The following is a 17676-nucleotide window of genomic DNA, read 5'->3' on the forward strand; positions in this document are numbered from 1 at the left end:
TTAATTCTAGCTAGTCCCATAGGCTAGTATTACAAGAAATGTTGTTGACAGCATATCTACCTAAAGAAGGTCCTTGCAGAACCTAGAGCCAGCTATAGGTATCTCCTGCAACTGACTCCTTCTCATGAGCATTTAGAAATTGGCAAGAAATGCTGATTCAGCCAGCAATTCTTGCATCCTGTGAATGAAAAGAAAAATGGAAGGAAGTTGGTGGTGTTGAGTCAATGGCCTGGAGGAGATGGCATGCAGCAGTCAGGCAAATACAACCTCTGCAGTAGTTGCTCACCAGGGGAGAGGATGGCCTCGTGACATTGTTGCTGGACTGTTAATTCGGAGACCCAGGTAATGTTCTAGTCTGCTGTGTTTGAATCCCACCATGGCAGATGTTAGAAACTGAATTCAATAAAGAATCACAAATTAGAGTCGAGTGATGACCATGAATCCATTGTCGATTGCCAGAAAATTCCATCTGGTTCACTCATGTCCTTCAGGGAAGGAAACTGCCATCCTTACCTGGTCTGGCCTACATGTGGCTCCATAACCACAGCAATGTGGTTGACTCTTAACCACCTTCTGGGCAATTAGGGATGGGCAATAAATATTAGCCTGGATATAAATGCCCTCATCCTCCAACTGAATTTAGAAGAAAACCTTGTTTCCGACACTGGGGCAGATGGACTATTGTGGACTTTCCATAGGAGGAAATACTCATTGTTACTGTGTAATAAAGGGTACTAAAGGGGTACACTGAATTACTGCAAACATGGAGAGGGACAACAAGAGAACCATGGATATGTAGATTCATTGCACCATCAACTATCAATATTCTATAATAACTATTATACTATAATTACTATTATTTTTAGCTAAATTCATTCATTCACTCATACATTTATGGGTCAGGGAATGCCACCATTGCCAAGGACTTTTGCCCATCTACCTGCTCTCATACCACAAATCTATCAAGATTCCAGCAAGATGATCTGTTCAGCACAAACGCGCAGAGGCTCAAGTGACAATTCACATTTATGTGCTGCAGCTAAGGGGTGAGACCTGCCACATAGCTGTACAATTGTGTGGAACCATGTATGTTCAAGCTGCTCCTGAATATGCACACATCATGCATGAATCGCACCTTTAGATTCAAAGATATTGAAGCATCCTCTCCCTGTCTGCTTTGCGTATCAGGCTGGCATTACTTACGGTTTAGGAGTTCCTCGAACTGCGAAGAGGTGGCCCAGTCTGGGTGTGGTGTTGAGAGGTGATGATTTGGAATGTAAAAGAGCCAGCCATGGACATAGCCAGGATACCTGTCTGACCATATCAAATTGTGATGAAGGTGCTGGTAAAGGAATCTTGGAACAAGATCTTAGTGGAGGTTTACTGAGCACAATGGGGCATTGACATGGTCAGGAGTCTGAGAATTGGGTTGTATGATGTGAAATGTGTGAGCATGGTCAAAGGTAATGGTGTACCTCAGAGAATACTCACAGAATGTGAAAGCTGTGTTGAAAACACCCATTTTTGTGTTCTACACCAGTCCCAGCTCTTCTCTCTCACTCATCTGATCCAGATCATTCTTCGGTTATCAGGAGCACGAGGGAATATCCAAGGAGGCAGCATCACCTCTAGCTAATCCACTCTGCCAACTCCCACATGTGACGATGCTGTCACTTTGAAAGATTATTTTGTCAGTTTTTTTGAAGAGAGTTTGTACAGATGTACAAAACTGGCTACTGAAGACAGCTTAAGTAAACAGCTCATGAGGCCTTTGGGTTTTTTTTAACAGCCTGAATGGGTGTGGCCAGCTCTCACCGATCCAGATTTCTGGGTTTCGTGTTTTTTTCAGTCGCATCAGAAGCTGTTTAGGATCTCAGATGAGTTGGCAGCTTCAGTAAGTGACTACTAGCTGCTATTTCCTCTGAAATTTCTCTTGATGTTTTTTCCTCCTGGATTGCAGAACTGCACATAAGAATCTGTGTCTGAATTTGCCTTTTTGCCAAAGGTGTGTTTATGGGATGTTACTATTTTGGAACAGTTACTTAGTAGTACATAATGTATCTATTATTTGGTTAAGTTTTCCAATGGCTATGTTTTTCTAAATTCCTGCTTCTTTTGTTTGTATTTTAACTGTAGTGTTTAAATACATTGTGTTTTGCTTAACTTCGAATAATTTGACCAGCTGCATCAGATCTAGAAAAAGCACTTCTTATATATCTTTAATATAAGAAAATGTTAAGGTCTAGGCTATCTCCTTAAAATATTTTGAGGAGGTCTGGTCTGGTCCATAATAGACACAAGCACATTAAAAGGATGCTACACCCAGTGCGAGTTGGTGGTACCACCTCAGAGTGAAGAAGTGGGTATATGAGTCATGGATATCTGGGCAAAGGCTTCTTCAGAGATTTAGAGGAGAGTCACAATTGGTAAGGAATATAGAACCTTCAGAGTCACCTTTTGTGGCGCAGTATTTACTGTAACTTTATTGATAAAAGCACCCAAAGAAATTACAAAATTGCTAGACATAGGAAAAGTGCAGGTGAATCAGCTAATAAAGATAAATGGAAACGATTCAAGGATTTGGTGCTTCTCAGGTACAGGATGTCCTCTAAGGAAACAAAATTATCAATTCAGGGAATCTGGGTTAAAAGTAACTCATGCCTTCATTCGCACTAGACACACATGACAACAGAGTTGTGGTAATCAAAAGAGCGAAGTTAGGGTTTTGCATTGGAATCGGTCCTTTACTGTGGTCTCTGTCAGTTTGGCGTTAGCATATGGCAAGTTCATTTCTGTTTTGAACTTTTACAGCTTAAAAACATTCACAATATAATGAACTGGAAGTCAAATTATATGAATGCATTGGTGATGATTTTGTTTGAATTAATTAGTAATCGCCTCTTCGTGATTCAGACTGCTCTATCTGTCCCATCCTTTGTAATTCATTGTATTTTGTTGCTGGGATGATTTTCATTGTGGTCTCTTTCAGGGAGTACCAGCGACTGTGCCACGTTGCCCAAATAATACCATTGTCAAACCCATAGTCCGATGCTGTGTAATTGCCACCTGAAACAAAGGCAAATAAATTTTATTTCATTGCAGTGGGAATGTCACGAAAACACAGTGAATCACAAAATATCGCTCTGGTTTTCTTTCCACCATTTCTCCTCAGAAAGTGCGAATCATTTATAGAAAGTAACCAAATCAATTCAAAAAGAATTCAGGAAAAACATTTCTGCCCAGAGAGCGGCCAGGATTGAAACCACCATGTAGAGGAAATTAGCATAAATATACTTGAGTGGTTTTGGGACTGGAGTAGAGAGATGTTGAATCACAATTGATCCTTCCCACTTTCCATCCCCTTCATAAGCAGCAGAAATCTGGGCTGATTTGTCCCCTCCAATCTCATAACTATTCACTTCAGTTGTGACACTCACTTCTGTCCTGGCTGAGGTCAGTCCCTGACACACATGGGAGACTGAATGGTAGAAATTCCTCTTGTGCACATTTGCACAGTTCATGAAGGTGGTGGCTTAGGGCCAACCTTCTCTCAAAGTGGTGAAATAAATCTGGACGTTTTTCACCTCCTCCCCAAGGTTTGGCCTGGATTGCTGAGAGTGATTTTCAGCAGCGATCTGCCTGTTCTCACTTCCAAATGAACAGGTGGGCTCGAGAATTTGAAGGTGCTCCTTAGTTGACCCCATTGATTGCCAAGGCCCACTTTGACTAATTGAACAGATTGTCTACCTCCTGCCACCAGGGTGCTGTTTAATTCAGCAAATTGCAAATAAAGTCCCTGACTACAATTTTAGTGTATAAATAGGCATGTTTTTTTTTGTGTACACTCTGCCCATTTGTACCACAGGTTTAGTGGCTGAAAATTGGCCAGTAACGAGCTAAGGAAATTATTCAAGCAATTTCTGTGAGAGCGTTTGTCCTGGGCACCAATAAAAAAAATTCATCCTGCTGCGAGGCACCTCCCACCTTGCATCCTTGGATCACTTCTCCTGTCAGGAATGACAAATGCACAAACAATTCGAATCTCTATCCTAACCACAACTGCCGAGCAGCAGGCAAGTGCCTGTTTGTGTACCCTTCTGCTAGATGGGCTATAAGCTTCTCCACAGGAGTTGGGAGGTCATGTTGCAGTTGTATAGGATATTGGTTAGGACAGTTCTGGAATAGTGCGTGCAATTCCGCTCTCCCTACTAAAGGAAAGATGTTGTTAAACTAGAAAGGATTCAGAAAAGATTTATGAGGATGTTGCCAAGGTTGGGTTGTTTGGCCTATATGGAGAGGCTGAATAGGATGGGGCTATTTTCTCTGGAATGTCATAGGCTGAGGGGTGACCTTACAGAGGTTTATAAAATCATGAGGGGTATGGCTTGGGTGAATAGCCAAGGTCTTTTCCTTGGGGTTGGGGGTCCAAAACTAGAGGGCATAAGTTTAAGATGAAGGGGGAAAGATTTAAAAGAGGCCTAAGGGGCAACATTCTCACACAGAGGGTGGTGCGTGTAAGGGATGAACTGCCAGCAGAAGTAATGAAGGCTGGTACAATTACAACATTTAAAAGGCATTTGTTTGAGCATATGAATAGGAAGGGTTTAGAGGGATTTGGGCAAAATGCTGGCAAATGGTACAGGATTAATTTAGGACATCTGGTCAGCATGGACAAGTTGGACCAAAGAGTCTGTTTCCATGCTGTACAGCTCTATGTCTCTACGATTTTTGCGGTTACCATCCTTTGCTGTTAACTTTACAAATGCTTATAACAGAATATGTCTTGTTGTTAATTTTGTTCCTTCAGGTTCATGTAGGAATAGTATAAGGACCCTCATTTAATGCTCTGCCTGCGAACCAAAAGTGTGCATTGATTGCAATCACAGATTATCTGTAATTCAGAATTCAACCAAAGAGCTTCAACTGGGGCACATAGTTGCTGTATTGTACAGACTGCCAGGATATGAGTGCGATATGCCAATAAGCCTCTGTCTGTTCCTTTCCCGAACAAAACAGTGGCAATGGCACAACATTTTAATGAAAAGTTGTTGACCTGAAATATTAGCTCAGTTTCCCTCTTTGCCAACACTGCCTGACTATTTCCAGCATTTTCTGGTCCTATTTCAGATTTCCATCGTCTGCAGTGTTCTGCTTTAGCAGTTTATTTCTTTAGCCTCTGTAATGAATTGCTGTTTGGTCAATTTCATAGGAAATGTTCAGCAGGTCTGGCAGCATCTGTGAAGGAGAAAACAGAGTTAACATTTTGGGTCCAGTGACTCTTCCTCAGAACGTTAACTCTGTTTTCTCCTTCACAGATGCTGCCAGACCTGCTGAGCTTTTCCAGCAACTTTGTTTTTGTTCCTGATTTACAGCATCCGCAGTTCTTTTGGTTTTCATAGGAAATGTGTTTGAGCATTGTTCACAAAAATATACAGTGGATGAGAAGTTTTACCTTTGTGATATATGCCATTAAGATTTCCTGCATGACATTTGTTCATCCACCAGCCGCTTTGATCTTGTTCAGCACAGTTGCCTTCATACTTATCATTATCAAAGTCACTTGTGCTAAACTGCATAAAGTTGTGTGATGTATAGAATCTATCACTGGGATCATCTCCAAAGTCAAAACCAGCAAAGGCATCTCCAGCATCTCCTCCCAGGAACATGCCATAACGCAATCGATATTTGTCCTCCTCACTTCCCACTTTAAAATCCAAATATTTAGCATGTCTGGAGGGAAAGAGAAATTAGTCAACACTCATCCAATGCAGTAACAATCCTTTGCCCTTCTGTAGTATAAACATAGCAGAATCAAGCTTCACACCCCAGGCATCAATAGCCCACTACATATTTGGTGCAGTGAGGAGCTGAAAGGATACATGTGCTGTGAAAATGTAAACGCAAAGTTGAAAGGCCTGCATCTAATAGGACTCTCAGCCAGTTGACTTTTGCACTGGAAAAATTGGATCTTCTGGGAAAAAGATGTTCCAGACCAAAGATGGGCAGGTTCGGTGGATTGGCCATGGTAAATGTGGGGATAGGGTAGGGGTCTCGGTCTGGGTTTGGAAGGCCAGTACATACTTGATGGGCTTAATGGCTTCTTTTTGCACAGTATGGATTCTAAGATTCTATGAAAATGAGAACTCACTGTTCAAAGTGTGTGGTATTCTTAATTCTGTGATAATGTCTCTGTGTTGTTCTCAGAGATGGTAAGGGTATTTAATCTGGCAGTGTGTGAGCAATCTACCTCTTCCCCACCTTCAGTCTGTGATCGGACTTTCAGTCCAGCCATTGATATTTGAGACTTTTGTGTGGCCAATGAGCCCAAAAGCAGGTAAGGCTTTTAAGACTCTGAGAAAATGACAAGTAAACCTCTGCAAGCTGTTTGTAATATTCTAGAGTCAGAAGTCACACGACACCAGGTTATAGTGCAACAAGTTTATTTGGAATCATGCAAGCTTTCGCAGCGCAGAGCTCCAAAATAAACTGATTCCAAATAAACCTGTTGCACTGTAACCTGGTGTCATGTGACTTTGTCCACCCTAGTCCAACACCAGCACCTCTACATAATAACGCAGAGGTGATATTCCAGAGGTGACGGTGGGTACAGGTGGGGAATTCTTGTTTAAAGACCTTCAGTACCTGATGGAGGTACCCAGCATCTCCCAGAAGGGAGAGGAGTTGTGGAGAGTTAAACTGTCCCATTGTTACCCACACTGCTCCTCTCTCCCCAAATGTGGCTTTTCTCTGGCCTTGATGGCTCCTTGACCTGAAGCTCAGGCAGTTGCTGTAATCCCTGGTCTCTGATTGGCTAGTAACTGTTGGTGGGTGGAATTTTCATCTGTGGTGCCTTTGATTCAGAGAAGGTCTGCCAGTCACTAAAAAAAATTCCAGCACAACAATTTATACCTAGTGGGAACACACAGCGAAGAAAATGCAGGTCTCTCACTGGCTAACAGGCAAGACCACCCCACCACTTCCATTTAGAGTCTGCTCATTGCGCAGTTTTTCAACGCTATTGAATTGGTAACGGGTCTGCTCATTGTTGCACTGAAGCAAAGTGAGAACGGCAGACAAAGCTGAGGCACATCACACTTATGCCATTCAACTGCCATTTTAAAAAAATTCAATCATAGGATGTAGGCACCACTGGCTAGGTCAACATTTATTGCCAATCCCTAATTGCCCAGAGGGCAGTTGAGAGCCAACCATATTGCTGTGGGCCAGACTGAGTAAGGATGGCACTAAAGTGCATTGGTAAGCCAGATGAGTTTTTCATGACAATCAACAATAGCTTAATGGGCACCATTGTACAATTAATTCCACTTTTTTTTTGAAATCAAATTCCATCATCGGCTGTGGCAGGATTTGGACCAGGCTTCCCAGAACATTACCTATTGCCTTCCCTGAGAGGAAGAGACCATCTCCCCTTAATGTTCAATGATGTTACCATTACTGAATCCTGCACTATCAATTCCCTGGGCATTACCATTGACCAGAAAATTAACTGGACTGGGCAAATAAGTACTTCAAGAGCAGGGGCAGTGGATGAGATTCCTACTATGTGCAACTCACTTCCTGATTGTTCAACATCTGTGCACCATCTACAAGGCAGAAGTCAGAAGTGTGATAGAATACTCCCATTTGCCTGGTTGAGTGCAGCTCGACCAACACTATTGGAGCTCAGCATGAGCCCAATATAAGCAGCCTGCTTGGTTGGCTCCACAATCACCAACATCCACTCCCCCCAACATCAATGAATATTGGCATCAGTGTGTACCATCTATGAGATGCTTTGCAGCAACTCGCCAAGGCTGCTTTGACACCACTTTCCAAACCCATGATTTCTACTAGGAGAAGGGCAGCTGATGCATGGAAATATTACTACCTGCAAGTTTCCCTCTCAGTGACTCACTATACTGACTCAGAAATATGCTGTTTTTACTGTCACTGGGTCAAAACATTGGAGTTCTCTTCCCAGCAGCATTATGAGCATACAAAAGCAACAGCTGTCCCAGAAATAGCTGATCAGCAACCTCTCAAGGGCAATATGATCTGACTGAGCTAGCAACACTCATTGCCCATGAAAGATTTTTAAAAATATATCATAGTATTTATATTCAGACTATTGTATTGGTGCTGTGGATTGTTGATGTATTTGAGTGGAGGATGCTAGAGGGCAGAAGAGAAAGTAACAGTTGGAGTGATCTCTTGTCACTTGCAATGAGCTGTTAATGTGATTGACAGTGCAGTTCTGGAAAAGGCCCAAGAGAGCCAAGTTGATTAAAGAATGATAACATGAGAATGGACCAGACAGAAGGAGTTCAGACTGAGAGTAACCTCAACTCAAGCCAGTGAAATAAAATTGTATAGCAGTTTCAACAATGCTAAAAAATCCACAAAAAAACCCACAATATTTGGCACTTCAACAAATGATTGTTACGTTTAACTACTATTGTTGAGTGAGTTTTTTTTAATCCTTATGAATTGTACCAGGTATTTTTTTTTGCTTGCAACGATAAATCAATGATTACCTCCGTTGACCTGACCAGTCCACCAGGTCTATTTGGAGTACAAGCTGTTTATTGGTCTGTGTAGTTAGTAAATGTATTTTCTCATTCCCAATCCAGAACTCTGCGTTCCCACCAGGTGACAAGTATCCAAACCCTTCCTTATATGGAATCCAGTTTCTGTTAAATTTCACACTGCCGTCAAGTCGCTGAAAAAAATTAGAGAAGCATTGCCTGATCATGCCTTGCACCAAATTGAGAAAGGTTTGTTTGTCAATAACATCAACATGGTGTGACATACCCTTTGGATCACTGTCCAGCCTCTCCCTAATTCATCAATCTCACAATAAACTAGGAACTGCTGCCGAGCTTTCTCTGGTTTGATGTAGTACAGGCCACTTGTTGTAGCACCTTTGTCAGCAATCTCTTGACAGTCTGAATAGGATCAGATTACAGAGCTTGTAACTGAACCACATTTAGTGTAACATTTTGTCAAACAGCTCAATTTTTCAGAGTTGGAACACTCCGAAATTAATCATTGTTAATAAGCCTACCAACTTATCATTAACATAATATAACTGAGGTGCTTCAAAGAACTATTATCAGAAAATATTTAACCTTATGTCACACGTAGAAATTTTAGGCCAAAGAGGTCATTAAAAGTATGTGTTTAAAAAGGAAACAAAAAAGTAAGATAGTGAGGAAATTTCAGGGCTTAGAACTGAAAGCACAATGATCAATAATTAGATTAGATTACCTACAGTGTAGAAACATGCCCTTTGGCCCAATAAGTCCACACTACCCCTTGAAGCATCTCACCCCCCTATACACTATGGGCAATTTAGCATGGAGAATCCACCTAGACTGCACATCTTTGGACTGTGGGAAGAAACTGGAACACCCAGAGAAAACCCACACAGACACAGGGAGAATGTGCAAACTCTGCACAGACAGTTGCCTGAGGCTGGAATTGAACCCAGGTCCCTGATGCTGTGAGGCTGCAGTGCTAACTACTGAACCACTGTGCCACCCCATAATATGGCAAAGGAAATTGGGAATTCAAAAGAGGACGGAACTGGAGGAATGCAGAATTCTCAGGTTACAGGACTGGAGGAGATAAAGGAAGGTGAGACCATGATTTGACTTGCGCACAAAGATGAAAATTTTAAACTTTAACCATATGCTGAAAGTAGAACCAAGTTATGTTGGTGAGTCAACTGATAGTGAATAAAAGGGATTTGTTGAAAGTTAAGATGACAAAACTTTAAACTACCCAACTGAAGAGAGTCACTATTGAACAGGGGATGCTAACCTTGCCCTGTGATTTCATTTATTTGAACAGTGTCACGGCATGGCTCACTGCACCTGTCCTGAAGTTGTTGGGTTATCCTCTTTAAATCAATGATAATTTCATTGTTCGATACTAAAAGCTGTTCCAAATCTCTGTAGAAAAATAAAAGACCACTGCATGATCATCTCTCGAAAAAAAACAATAAAATTAACAATAATGACAGGATCTTAACAAATCAAAACAAAAATTGAAATTTAGATAAAATTAAAAGACGGGTTATCATTTCTGACAGACTTTTGGTAGAACTCTTTCATGCCTTTCTGAATCCTGGAAATGGAAGTTAATTCTTGAAGCGAGCATTGAGAGCTTGCAGGGAGCTCTGGTTGAAAAATTCTTGCTTGGCTTTTTGATTTTCCATTCGTTATCAGCATCAGACCTCATTGGGCTTGCCCATTTTGACAATCCACCTCAGGATCTTCTCAGTTTAGACAGGTTTGGAGTCAGATGGGGAAGAGCCTAATCATTCCATTTGTTTCAGAGCCATAATGTCCATGTCATTGAGGCCCACAGCTCAGAAAATAGAAAGGCTCTTTGGTCCATCAAGTCTGTGCCAATCAAAAGCAACCAGCAAACTATGTGCTTTACTGAACACTTCTCAATATGACGTGCATACCCTCGTAAAACTAAAAAACTGTAATATAGTTTGGCTCTGAATGGTTTAAATTATACAAGCTCAGTGGGATATAAGTTTCTAGCTTTAGAATGTAAATCGGTTAAGACTGCACACAGACAACTTTACCTGATGGGTGCCCCTGTGAGGCTGCCTTAGATCTGCTGGTTTCCAGATGTGGCAGTGCCAGTGTTGGACTGGAACGGACAAGGTCTCCAGATGGTCACAGGCTGTACCTATCCCAGAGGATACTTAAGGGACCCCTCACAAAAACATTGATGTACTGACTCTGTTGTAATTGCCTGCAAAGTTTAAACTACCATGTACAATTCCCGGTTTCTTGAAACATATAGAAAAGAATCTCTGATGTTGACTTAGAAACATTGAAATAAGAAGCAGGTGTAGGCCATTTGGTCCACAGAGTCATTTCTGCTGTTTAAAATGATCATGGTTGATCCTCTATCTCAACGTCATCCTCCCACTCTATCCACATGCCCCTTGACACCTTTAATGTCTAGAAATCTATTTCTTTCTTGAATATGTTCACTGACTTTGTCGCTACAGTCATCTGTGGTAGAAAATTCCACCAGCCTCCAAGTTAGGAGATTTCTCCTCATCTCTGGTCGACATTGTCTACTTTGTATCTTGAGACCATACAAGGACACCCAAGTCCAATCTATCACTAATTAAATAACACTCCACTGTGTCTTTTCCGACTGAAGTGGACAACTTCATATTTATACACATTGTACTGCATCTGTCATGTGTTTGCGCTCACCCAACTTGTCTAATTTACCACCAAACCTCTTTGCATCTTCTACCACTGACTTTTCTGTCATCTGCGAACTTGAAAATAATCTACTTGGTTGTCTCACCCAAATCATTGACTTTTGTTGAATAGCTGGGCCCCAATCACTGATCCCTGCAGGCTATCGATTGTAAAAGCCTTCCACTACAAAGCTGACCCATTACTTCCTACTCTTTGTGTTCTCACTGCTAACCATTTCCTAATGCATGACAGTATATTACCACCGATCCACTATGCTTTGACTTCACACATACCCTCTAATGTCAAACTTTCCAAAAAGCCAAACACACTACATCCAAGGAGTTTTCCTCATCTATCCTACTAGTTATGTCCTCAAATAGGTTTCTTAAATATGATTTCCCCTCGATAGGCCTATGTTGGTTTTCTGTAATATGACTGGTAAGAAGACAGTGAGAAAAGAGCTCAGTCTGAGACTGGTACAGTTAAGAAGAGGATTAAGTCAAATAGTCAGGGCAGGCAGGAACAAAGCAGAAAACGAGGTAGGGCTGATATATTAAACAACATTTATTTCAATGCAAGATGCCTAACAGGTAAGGCAGATGAACACAGGGCATGGCTAGAAACATGGGACTGTGATATCATAGCAATTAGGGAAACATGGCTCAGGGATGGACAGGCCTGGCAGGTAAATGTTCCAGGGTATAGATACTATAGGAAGGATAGAACGGGGGACAAAAGAGGAGGGTAAGTGGCGTTTTTGATTAGGGATAACATTACAGCTGTACATATGGAACATATTCCTGGGAATACAGCTAGGGAAATTATTTGGGTGGAACTGAGAGATAAGAAAGGCTTAATCAGCTAATTGGGATTGTACTATAGACCCCCACCCCCAATAGTCAGCGGAAAATTGAGAAACAAATTTGTAAGGAGATCTCAATTAGCTGAAGAATAATAGACTGGTTACTGTAGGTGATTTTAACTTTCCAAACACAGACTGGGATTGCCATTGTGTTAAAGGCTTGGATGGAGATGAATTTATTAAGTGTGTACAATAAAATTTTCTGATTCAGTATGGGGATTACCTATGAGAGAAGGTGCAAAACTTGACCTACTCTTGGGAAATAAGGCAGGGTGGACGACTGTAGTGTCATTGGGGGAGCACTTTGGGATCTGTGACCATAATTCTATTTGTTTTAAAATAATGATTGAAAAGGATAGACTGTTTCTGAAAGTTAAAGTTCTAAATTGGAGAAATGCAATTTTTGACAGTATTAGGCAAGAACCTTCAAAACTTAATTGGGGCAGATGCTCGCAGGTAAAAGGACAGCTGGAAAATGGGAAGCCTTCAGAAAAGAGATAACGAGAGCCGAGAGACAGTATGTTCCTGTTAGAGTGAAGGTCAAAGCTGGTAGGTGCAGGGAATGCTGGATGACCAGACAAATTGAGGTTTTGGTTAAAAATAAGAAGGAAGAATATGTCAGGCATAGACAGCAGAGGTTGAGTCAATTCCCAGAAGAGTACAGGGGCAGTAGGAGTATACTTGAGAGGGAAATCAAATGATCGACAGAGCTAAGCAATCCCACAAGCGACAGATCAGATATAAGCTCTGCAGTCCTGCTACGCTCGGAAGTGAATGGTAGTGGACATTAAACAATTCACTGGAGAAGGAGGCTCCACAAATATCCCCATCTCAGTGATGGAAGAACCCAGCATATCAGTGCAAAAGATAAGGCTGAAGCACTCGCTGCAATCTTCAGCCAGAAGTGCCCTGTGGATGATCAACCTCGGGCTCCTCCGTTGGTCCTCAGTATTGCAGATACCAGTCTTTAGCCAATTCAATTTACTCCACATGATATCAAAAACCAGTTGGTGACACTGGATACTGCAAAGGCTATGGGCACCAACAACATTCAGGCAATAGTACTGAAGGCTTGGGCTCCAGAACCTGCCACGGCCCTATCCCTGGGAGCCATCAACAGTACTATCAAGCAGCACCTGCTCAGCAATAACCTGCTCAGTGACACCCAGTTTGGGTTCCGCCAGAGCCACTCAGCTCCTGACCTCATTCCAACCTTGGTGAGGTGAGAGTGACAGCCCTCTATATCAAGTTCACAATGGATCAAGAATGGTATCAAGAAGCCCAAGCAAAACTGAGTCAATAGGAATCAGGCGATAAACCTCTCTGCTGGTTGGAGCCATACCCAACACTAAGGAAGATGGTTGTGATTGTTGGAGGTCAGTCATCTCAGGTCCAGGGCATCTCTGCAAGAGTTCCACAGGCTGGAGTTCTGGGCCCAACCATCTTCAGTTGTTTCATCAATGGTCTTTCGTCCATCATAAGGTCAGAAGTGGAGATGTTCACTAGTGATTGCACAATATTCAGCACCATTCGTGACTCCTCAGATACTGAAGTAGTTTGTGTCCACATGTAGCAAGATCTGGACAATATCTAGGCTTGGGCTGACAAGTGGCAAGTAACACACAACTCAAATGCCAGGCAATGATCACCTCCAATATGAGACAATTTAATCATTGCCTCTTGACATTCAATGGTATTACCAGATTGAATGTTCAATATCAACATCCTAGGTATACCATTGACCTGACTAGCCGTATAAATACTATACCCATACCTAAGTACAGGTAAGAGGCTTATAATCCTTCGTAGATTACCTCTCTTTCTGACTCTCCCAGAGCCTGTCCACCATCTATAAATTAGGAATATGATGAGATACTCACTACTTGCCTGGATGGGTGCAGCTCTAATAATACTCAAGAAGCTTGACAACATCCAGGGCAAAGTAGCCGCTTGATTGGCAACACATCCACAAGCATTCACTCCCTCCACCTCTGACACTCAGTAGCAGCAGTGTGTACTACCTACAAGATGCACTGCAGTAATTCACCAAAGATCCTCAGACAGCACCTTCCAAACCCACAATCACTACCACTTTGCATGACTGAGCACTGTGACAGTGAGGAAAGAGTCTGGAGTCTGCAGCCTCATCCAGTTCATGAGCTCTGTGTGTGTCCATGAGCACACAGGTGTCTATAACAGCATGACAATGAACGTTACCAGTACTGCCGGGAGTACACTGTTAAAGGATGGAAGTGTCCTACAAGTGGATTGGAAATGTGCTTTAAGAGTTCTTAGAGGCTGACACATATCAGATGCCAATGCCTGTGGACATGATGTACATTTCACTGGTGCCCATGGGATGTGCCCTGGGGTGTTGTTCCCCAGTGTCCAATGTCAATTCACTGGGAGCAAGCAGGGAGCTGAATCCTCCACATGCTTGCTCTGGTTTCCATGTCAAGTTTTCCTGATGTTGAGCCTGATTAGTGAATTTGTAACATGGAAGTGTGGAAATTAACGAGACAAGATTAATAAGATATTTAATAAGTATTAATTGCCATCAGTTGGCAATTTGCCACTGCTTAGTCAGAATCTTGCTAGACCACTTGTGGCAAGTATAAAAGATGGAGTGAGGTGATCTCGACATGACCATAGGCCTCGCTAGACTCATTGCCTGATTCTATAACACATCTTGCCATGGGGTACATTGCTCATATCTCGGTCAGAATCTGCCCAATGCCAGCCATTTCACCATCACTGCCTGCACATGTTTGTGTCATATAATTAAATGCATTAACTAGTGTTGCATTGTTTCCTTTTTTTGAGTTTATTTGAAGGAATCTAGATATGGTTATCTACAATGATATTGTGATTGGCTGTGAACAATTTTTCTACACTCCCTATTGGCCTTTGTATTGAACATTTGTTATCCATCCAATGTTACAAGAACACCGTGCCCTCTACTGGCCACCTAGAGTCATACAGCACGGAAACCAATCCTTTCCAACTTGCGCATGCTGTCCAAGTTTCCCACTAAACCAGACCCGCTTGGTCGATATCCCTCTAAACCTTTCCTATTTAGATGCACGTCCAAATACCTTTCAAAGTTTGTAACTGTATTTGCATCTAACACTTCTGGCAGTTCGTTCAACACATGAATCACCCTCTGTGTGAAAATGTTGCCCTCAAGGCCCTTTAAATTTTTCCCCTCTCACCTTAAATTTATGCGTTTTAGTTTTAAACTCCCCTACCCTCCTCACCCCTCAACTGCCTACACTCCAGGGAAACAAGTTCCAACATATCCAGCCTCTCTTTATAACTGAAGCCGTCCACTCCTGGTAACACCCTTGTAAACCTTTTCTGCACCATTTCCAACGTATTAAAAGACTTCCAACAGCAGGGTGACCCAAACTGTATACGGTACTCCAAAAGTGGCCTCATTAATGTCCTGTACAGCCGTAACATGATATCACACTCCCATTGCCAGTACTCTGGCCAATGAAAGCAAATGTGCCAAGTGCCTTCTTCACCACCCTGACTATCTGCAACACCACTTTTAAGGAACTATGTAACTGAACTCCTAGGTCTCACTGTTCAACAACACTCCCCAAGGCCCTACCATTAAATGTATATGTCCTGCCTTTGTTCATCTTACCAAAATGTAACAGCTAAATTTATCTAATCTGAGACATGCTTAAATAAAATCTGTGACTATACAGCTCCTGAACCATTTCAGTTAACGAACTATTAAACATCAGTGCAGTGCCTAAACTAGGAAGTGGCAATTAAAATATTTAATTCAACATCAAATCAATTACAGAAAGTAAACTATAATCAGGAAAAGAACAATTAGCCTATAAAAGCAACAAGAAAGCAAAGTTTTTTTTATTTCCCAAGCTTCATTTCTACTCATAAGAAATTAGGTTTCACATTAATAAAAAATATTTTTCAGCACCAGACATGTTGTTATGCAATAATTGCAATGTCCTGTTAGTGATTTTAGTTCATGTATCTCTGGACTTCAGCATATTTAGACCACACAATAGTTTTGAATGGGTGGCCAGATGTGTTGCTTTCATATTCTCAACATTTTTGGTGCAGTAAGGCATCTCAGACAGTGGCTTCCACATTTTCACATTTAACTGCACGTATGGGGGCAGGGGACTTAGCCATCCATTTCCAACATGTTATTCATATCACAAAATCTGGTCCAAAATAAATGTACCCTCTTTAGAAGCATAAATCAACACATGGTAAATAACTCTGCTTCTCTTTTTAAAAAGTACTGTATTTTATTATAATCTGTTTTCATTTCAGGCTTATAGCTTTTGTAGTTTGCTATTCTTATCAATGGGAAAGTGACAATTTACAAGATAGAGTCACCTTTAAGATGTTTATCAACACATAAAGAAAACAAATCTGATTTCCTGATCTCTCCATTTCAAGAACTTTGTAACTTTGTCCCTACCGTAGCTCCTGATCTCTGTCTTCGGTGGTCCTTTCAAACCTGAGAATCTCTGCTTCTATTTCGCGGGTCCTTTGAATGTATACATCTTCAAAATATAAGAATACAGGAAAAAAATCAACTTAGTGGGAGGGTCAATGTGATTGTTTTTAAATATGTAGCTTGCTGTTTCAGCTTATGTATTAAATTACTACAGAAACGTTACCTGGCAATTGTTTCTGAATGATAAGATTGGACTGCTCAATGGTCTCGGTCTTATTTTTTGTTAAACTATTCTTATATTGAATGTCACGCAAATCCTTTTCAATTGTCCCAAGTGAGTCATCAACAGTTGTTTGATACGTTTGAAAAAATTCAGCAACTCCACAAGTTGTGGGGCAGAATTCTCCCTAAATTGCCATGGCAGAGAGAAATTTCAGCAATGTTATATTTCCGACTAGAGAGCCACATTACTAATAATTGCAAGGGACTCAGTATGACAAATCATACTTACAAATCTGGCATCTAAGATACAGCAGGATTCACCTAATATAAACTGTAATAAAAGAAAAAAACAGAATGTCATCATATGTTCACAACAGTAAGACCAAACGTTTGTTAAAGCCTATCCATAAATTCACTTACAGCTTTAGCAGATGAAAATGCAAGTAGCAAAACTTGCAGGAAAGGTAAAACTTTTCCCTTTGCTCCTGACATGGTATGATGGAAGAAAAGTAGGTCCCAAATCACTGTGCAAGATGAATGAACTGACTGCAGGAGAGCAGCTTTATCTATTGACTCCCTGAGCTAACAGTTCACAATGATTGCCAAAGAGACATAGACCTAGAACACACAGTCGATCGGGTCATAACCTCTGACTCACACATGCTGTTGCAAATAATTAGGCAAGCGGAAGTATGTGTCAAAACGGACCACTAAATTTTTATTTCCACTTTGCTTCGTATAGAATTGAAATGCAGTAACATATTCAAGCTGCCAGCTAAATTAGGGTGGTTCACAACTTTAGGGCAAAATCCATAACATTGCTGTGAAAAGAAGTTTAACATTAAGTGATGTTCAGTGGCAGTACCCAAAGTTGGAAGACACACCGAACCAAAAAGTGGGAACAGGTG

General features: G+C 41.4%; 1 protein-coding gene across 1 annotated transcript; it reads right to left on the minus strand.

Moving 5' to 3' along the window:
• Positions 1-2455: 2455 nt before the first annotated feature.
• On the minus strand, positions 2456-17364 carry fgg (fibrinogen gamma chain). The gene is made up of 9 exons (XM_048543595.2): positions 17189-17364; positions 17058-17099; positions 16770-16953; positions 16568-16652; positions 9823-9953; positions 8812-8945; positions 8535-8719; positions 5453-5730; positions 2456-3066 (listed from the first exon to the last, which is right to left on the minus strand). The coding sequence occupies exons 1-9, from the start codon at positions 17258-17260 to the stop codon at positions 2888-2890; spliced, it is 1290 nt and encodes a 429-aa protein (XP_048399552.1). The 5' UTR covers positions 17261-17364; the 3' UTR covers positions 2456-2887.
• Between the last annotated feature and the right edge of the window lie 312 nt (positions 17365-17676).

Source organism: Stegostoma tigrinum, chromosome 1, assembly GCF_030684315.1.
Source record: "Stegostoma tigrinum isolate sSteTig4 chromosome 1, sSteTig4.hap1, whole genome shotgun sequence".
Taxonomy (NCBI): domain Eukaryota; kingdom Metazoa; phylum Chordata; class Chondrichthyes; order Orectolobiformes; family Stegostomatidae; genus Stegostoma; species Stegostoma tigrinum.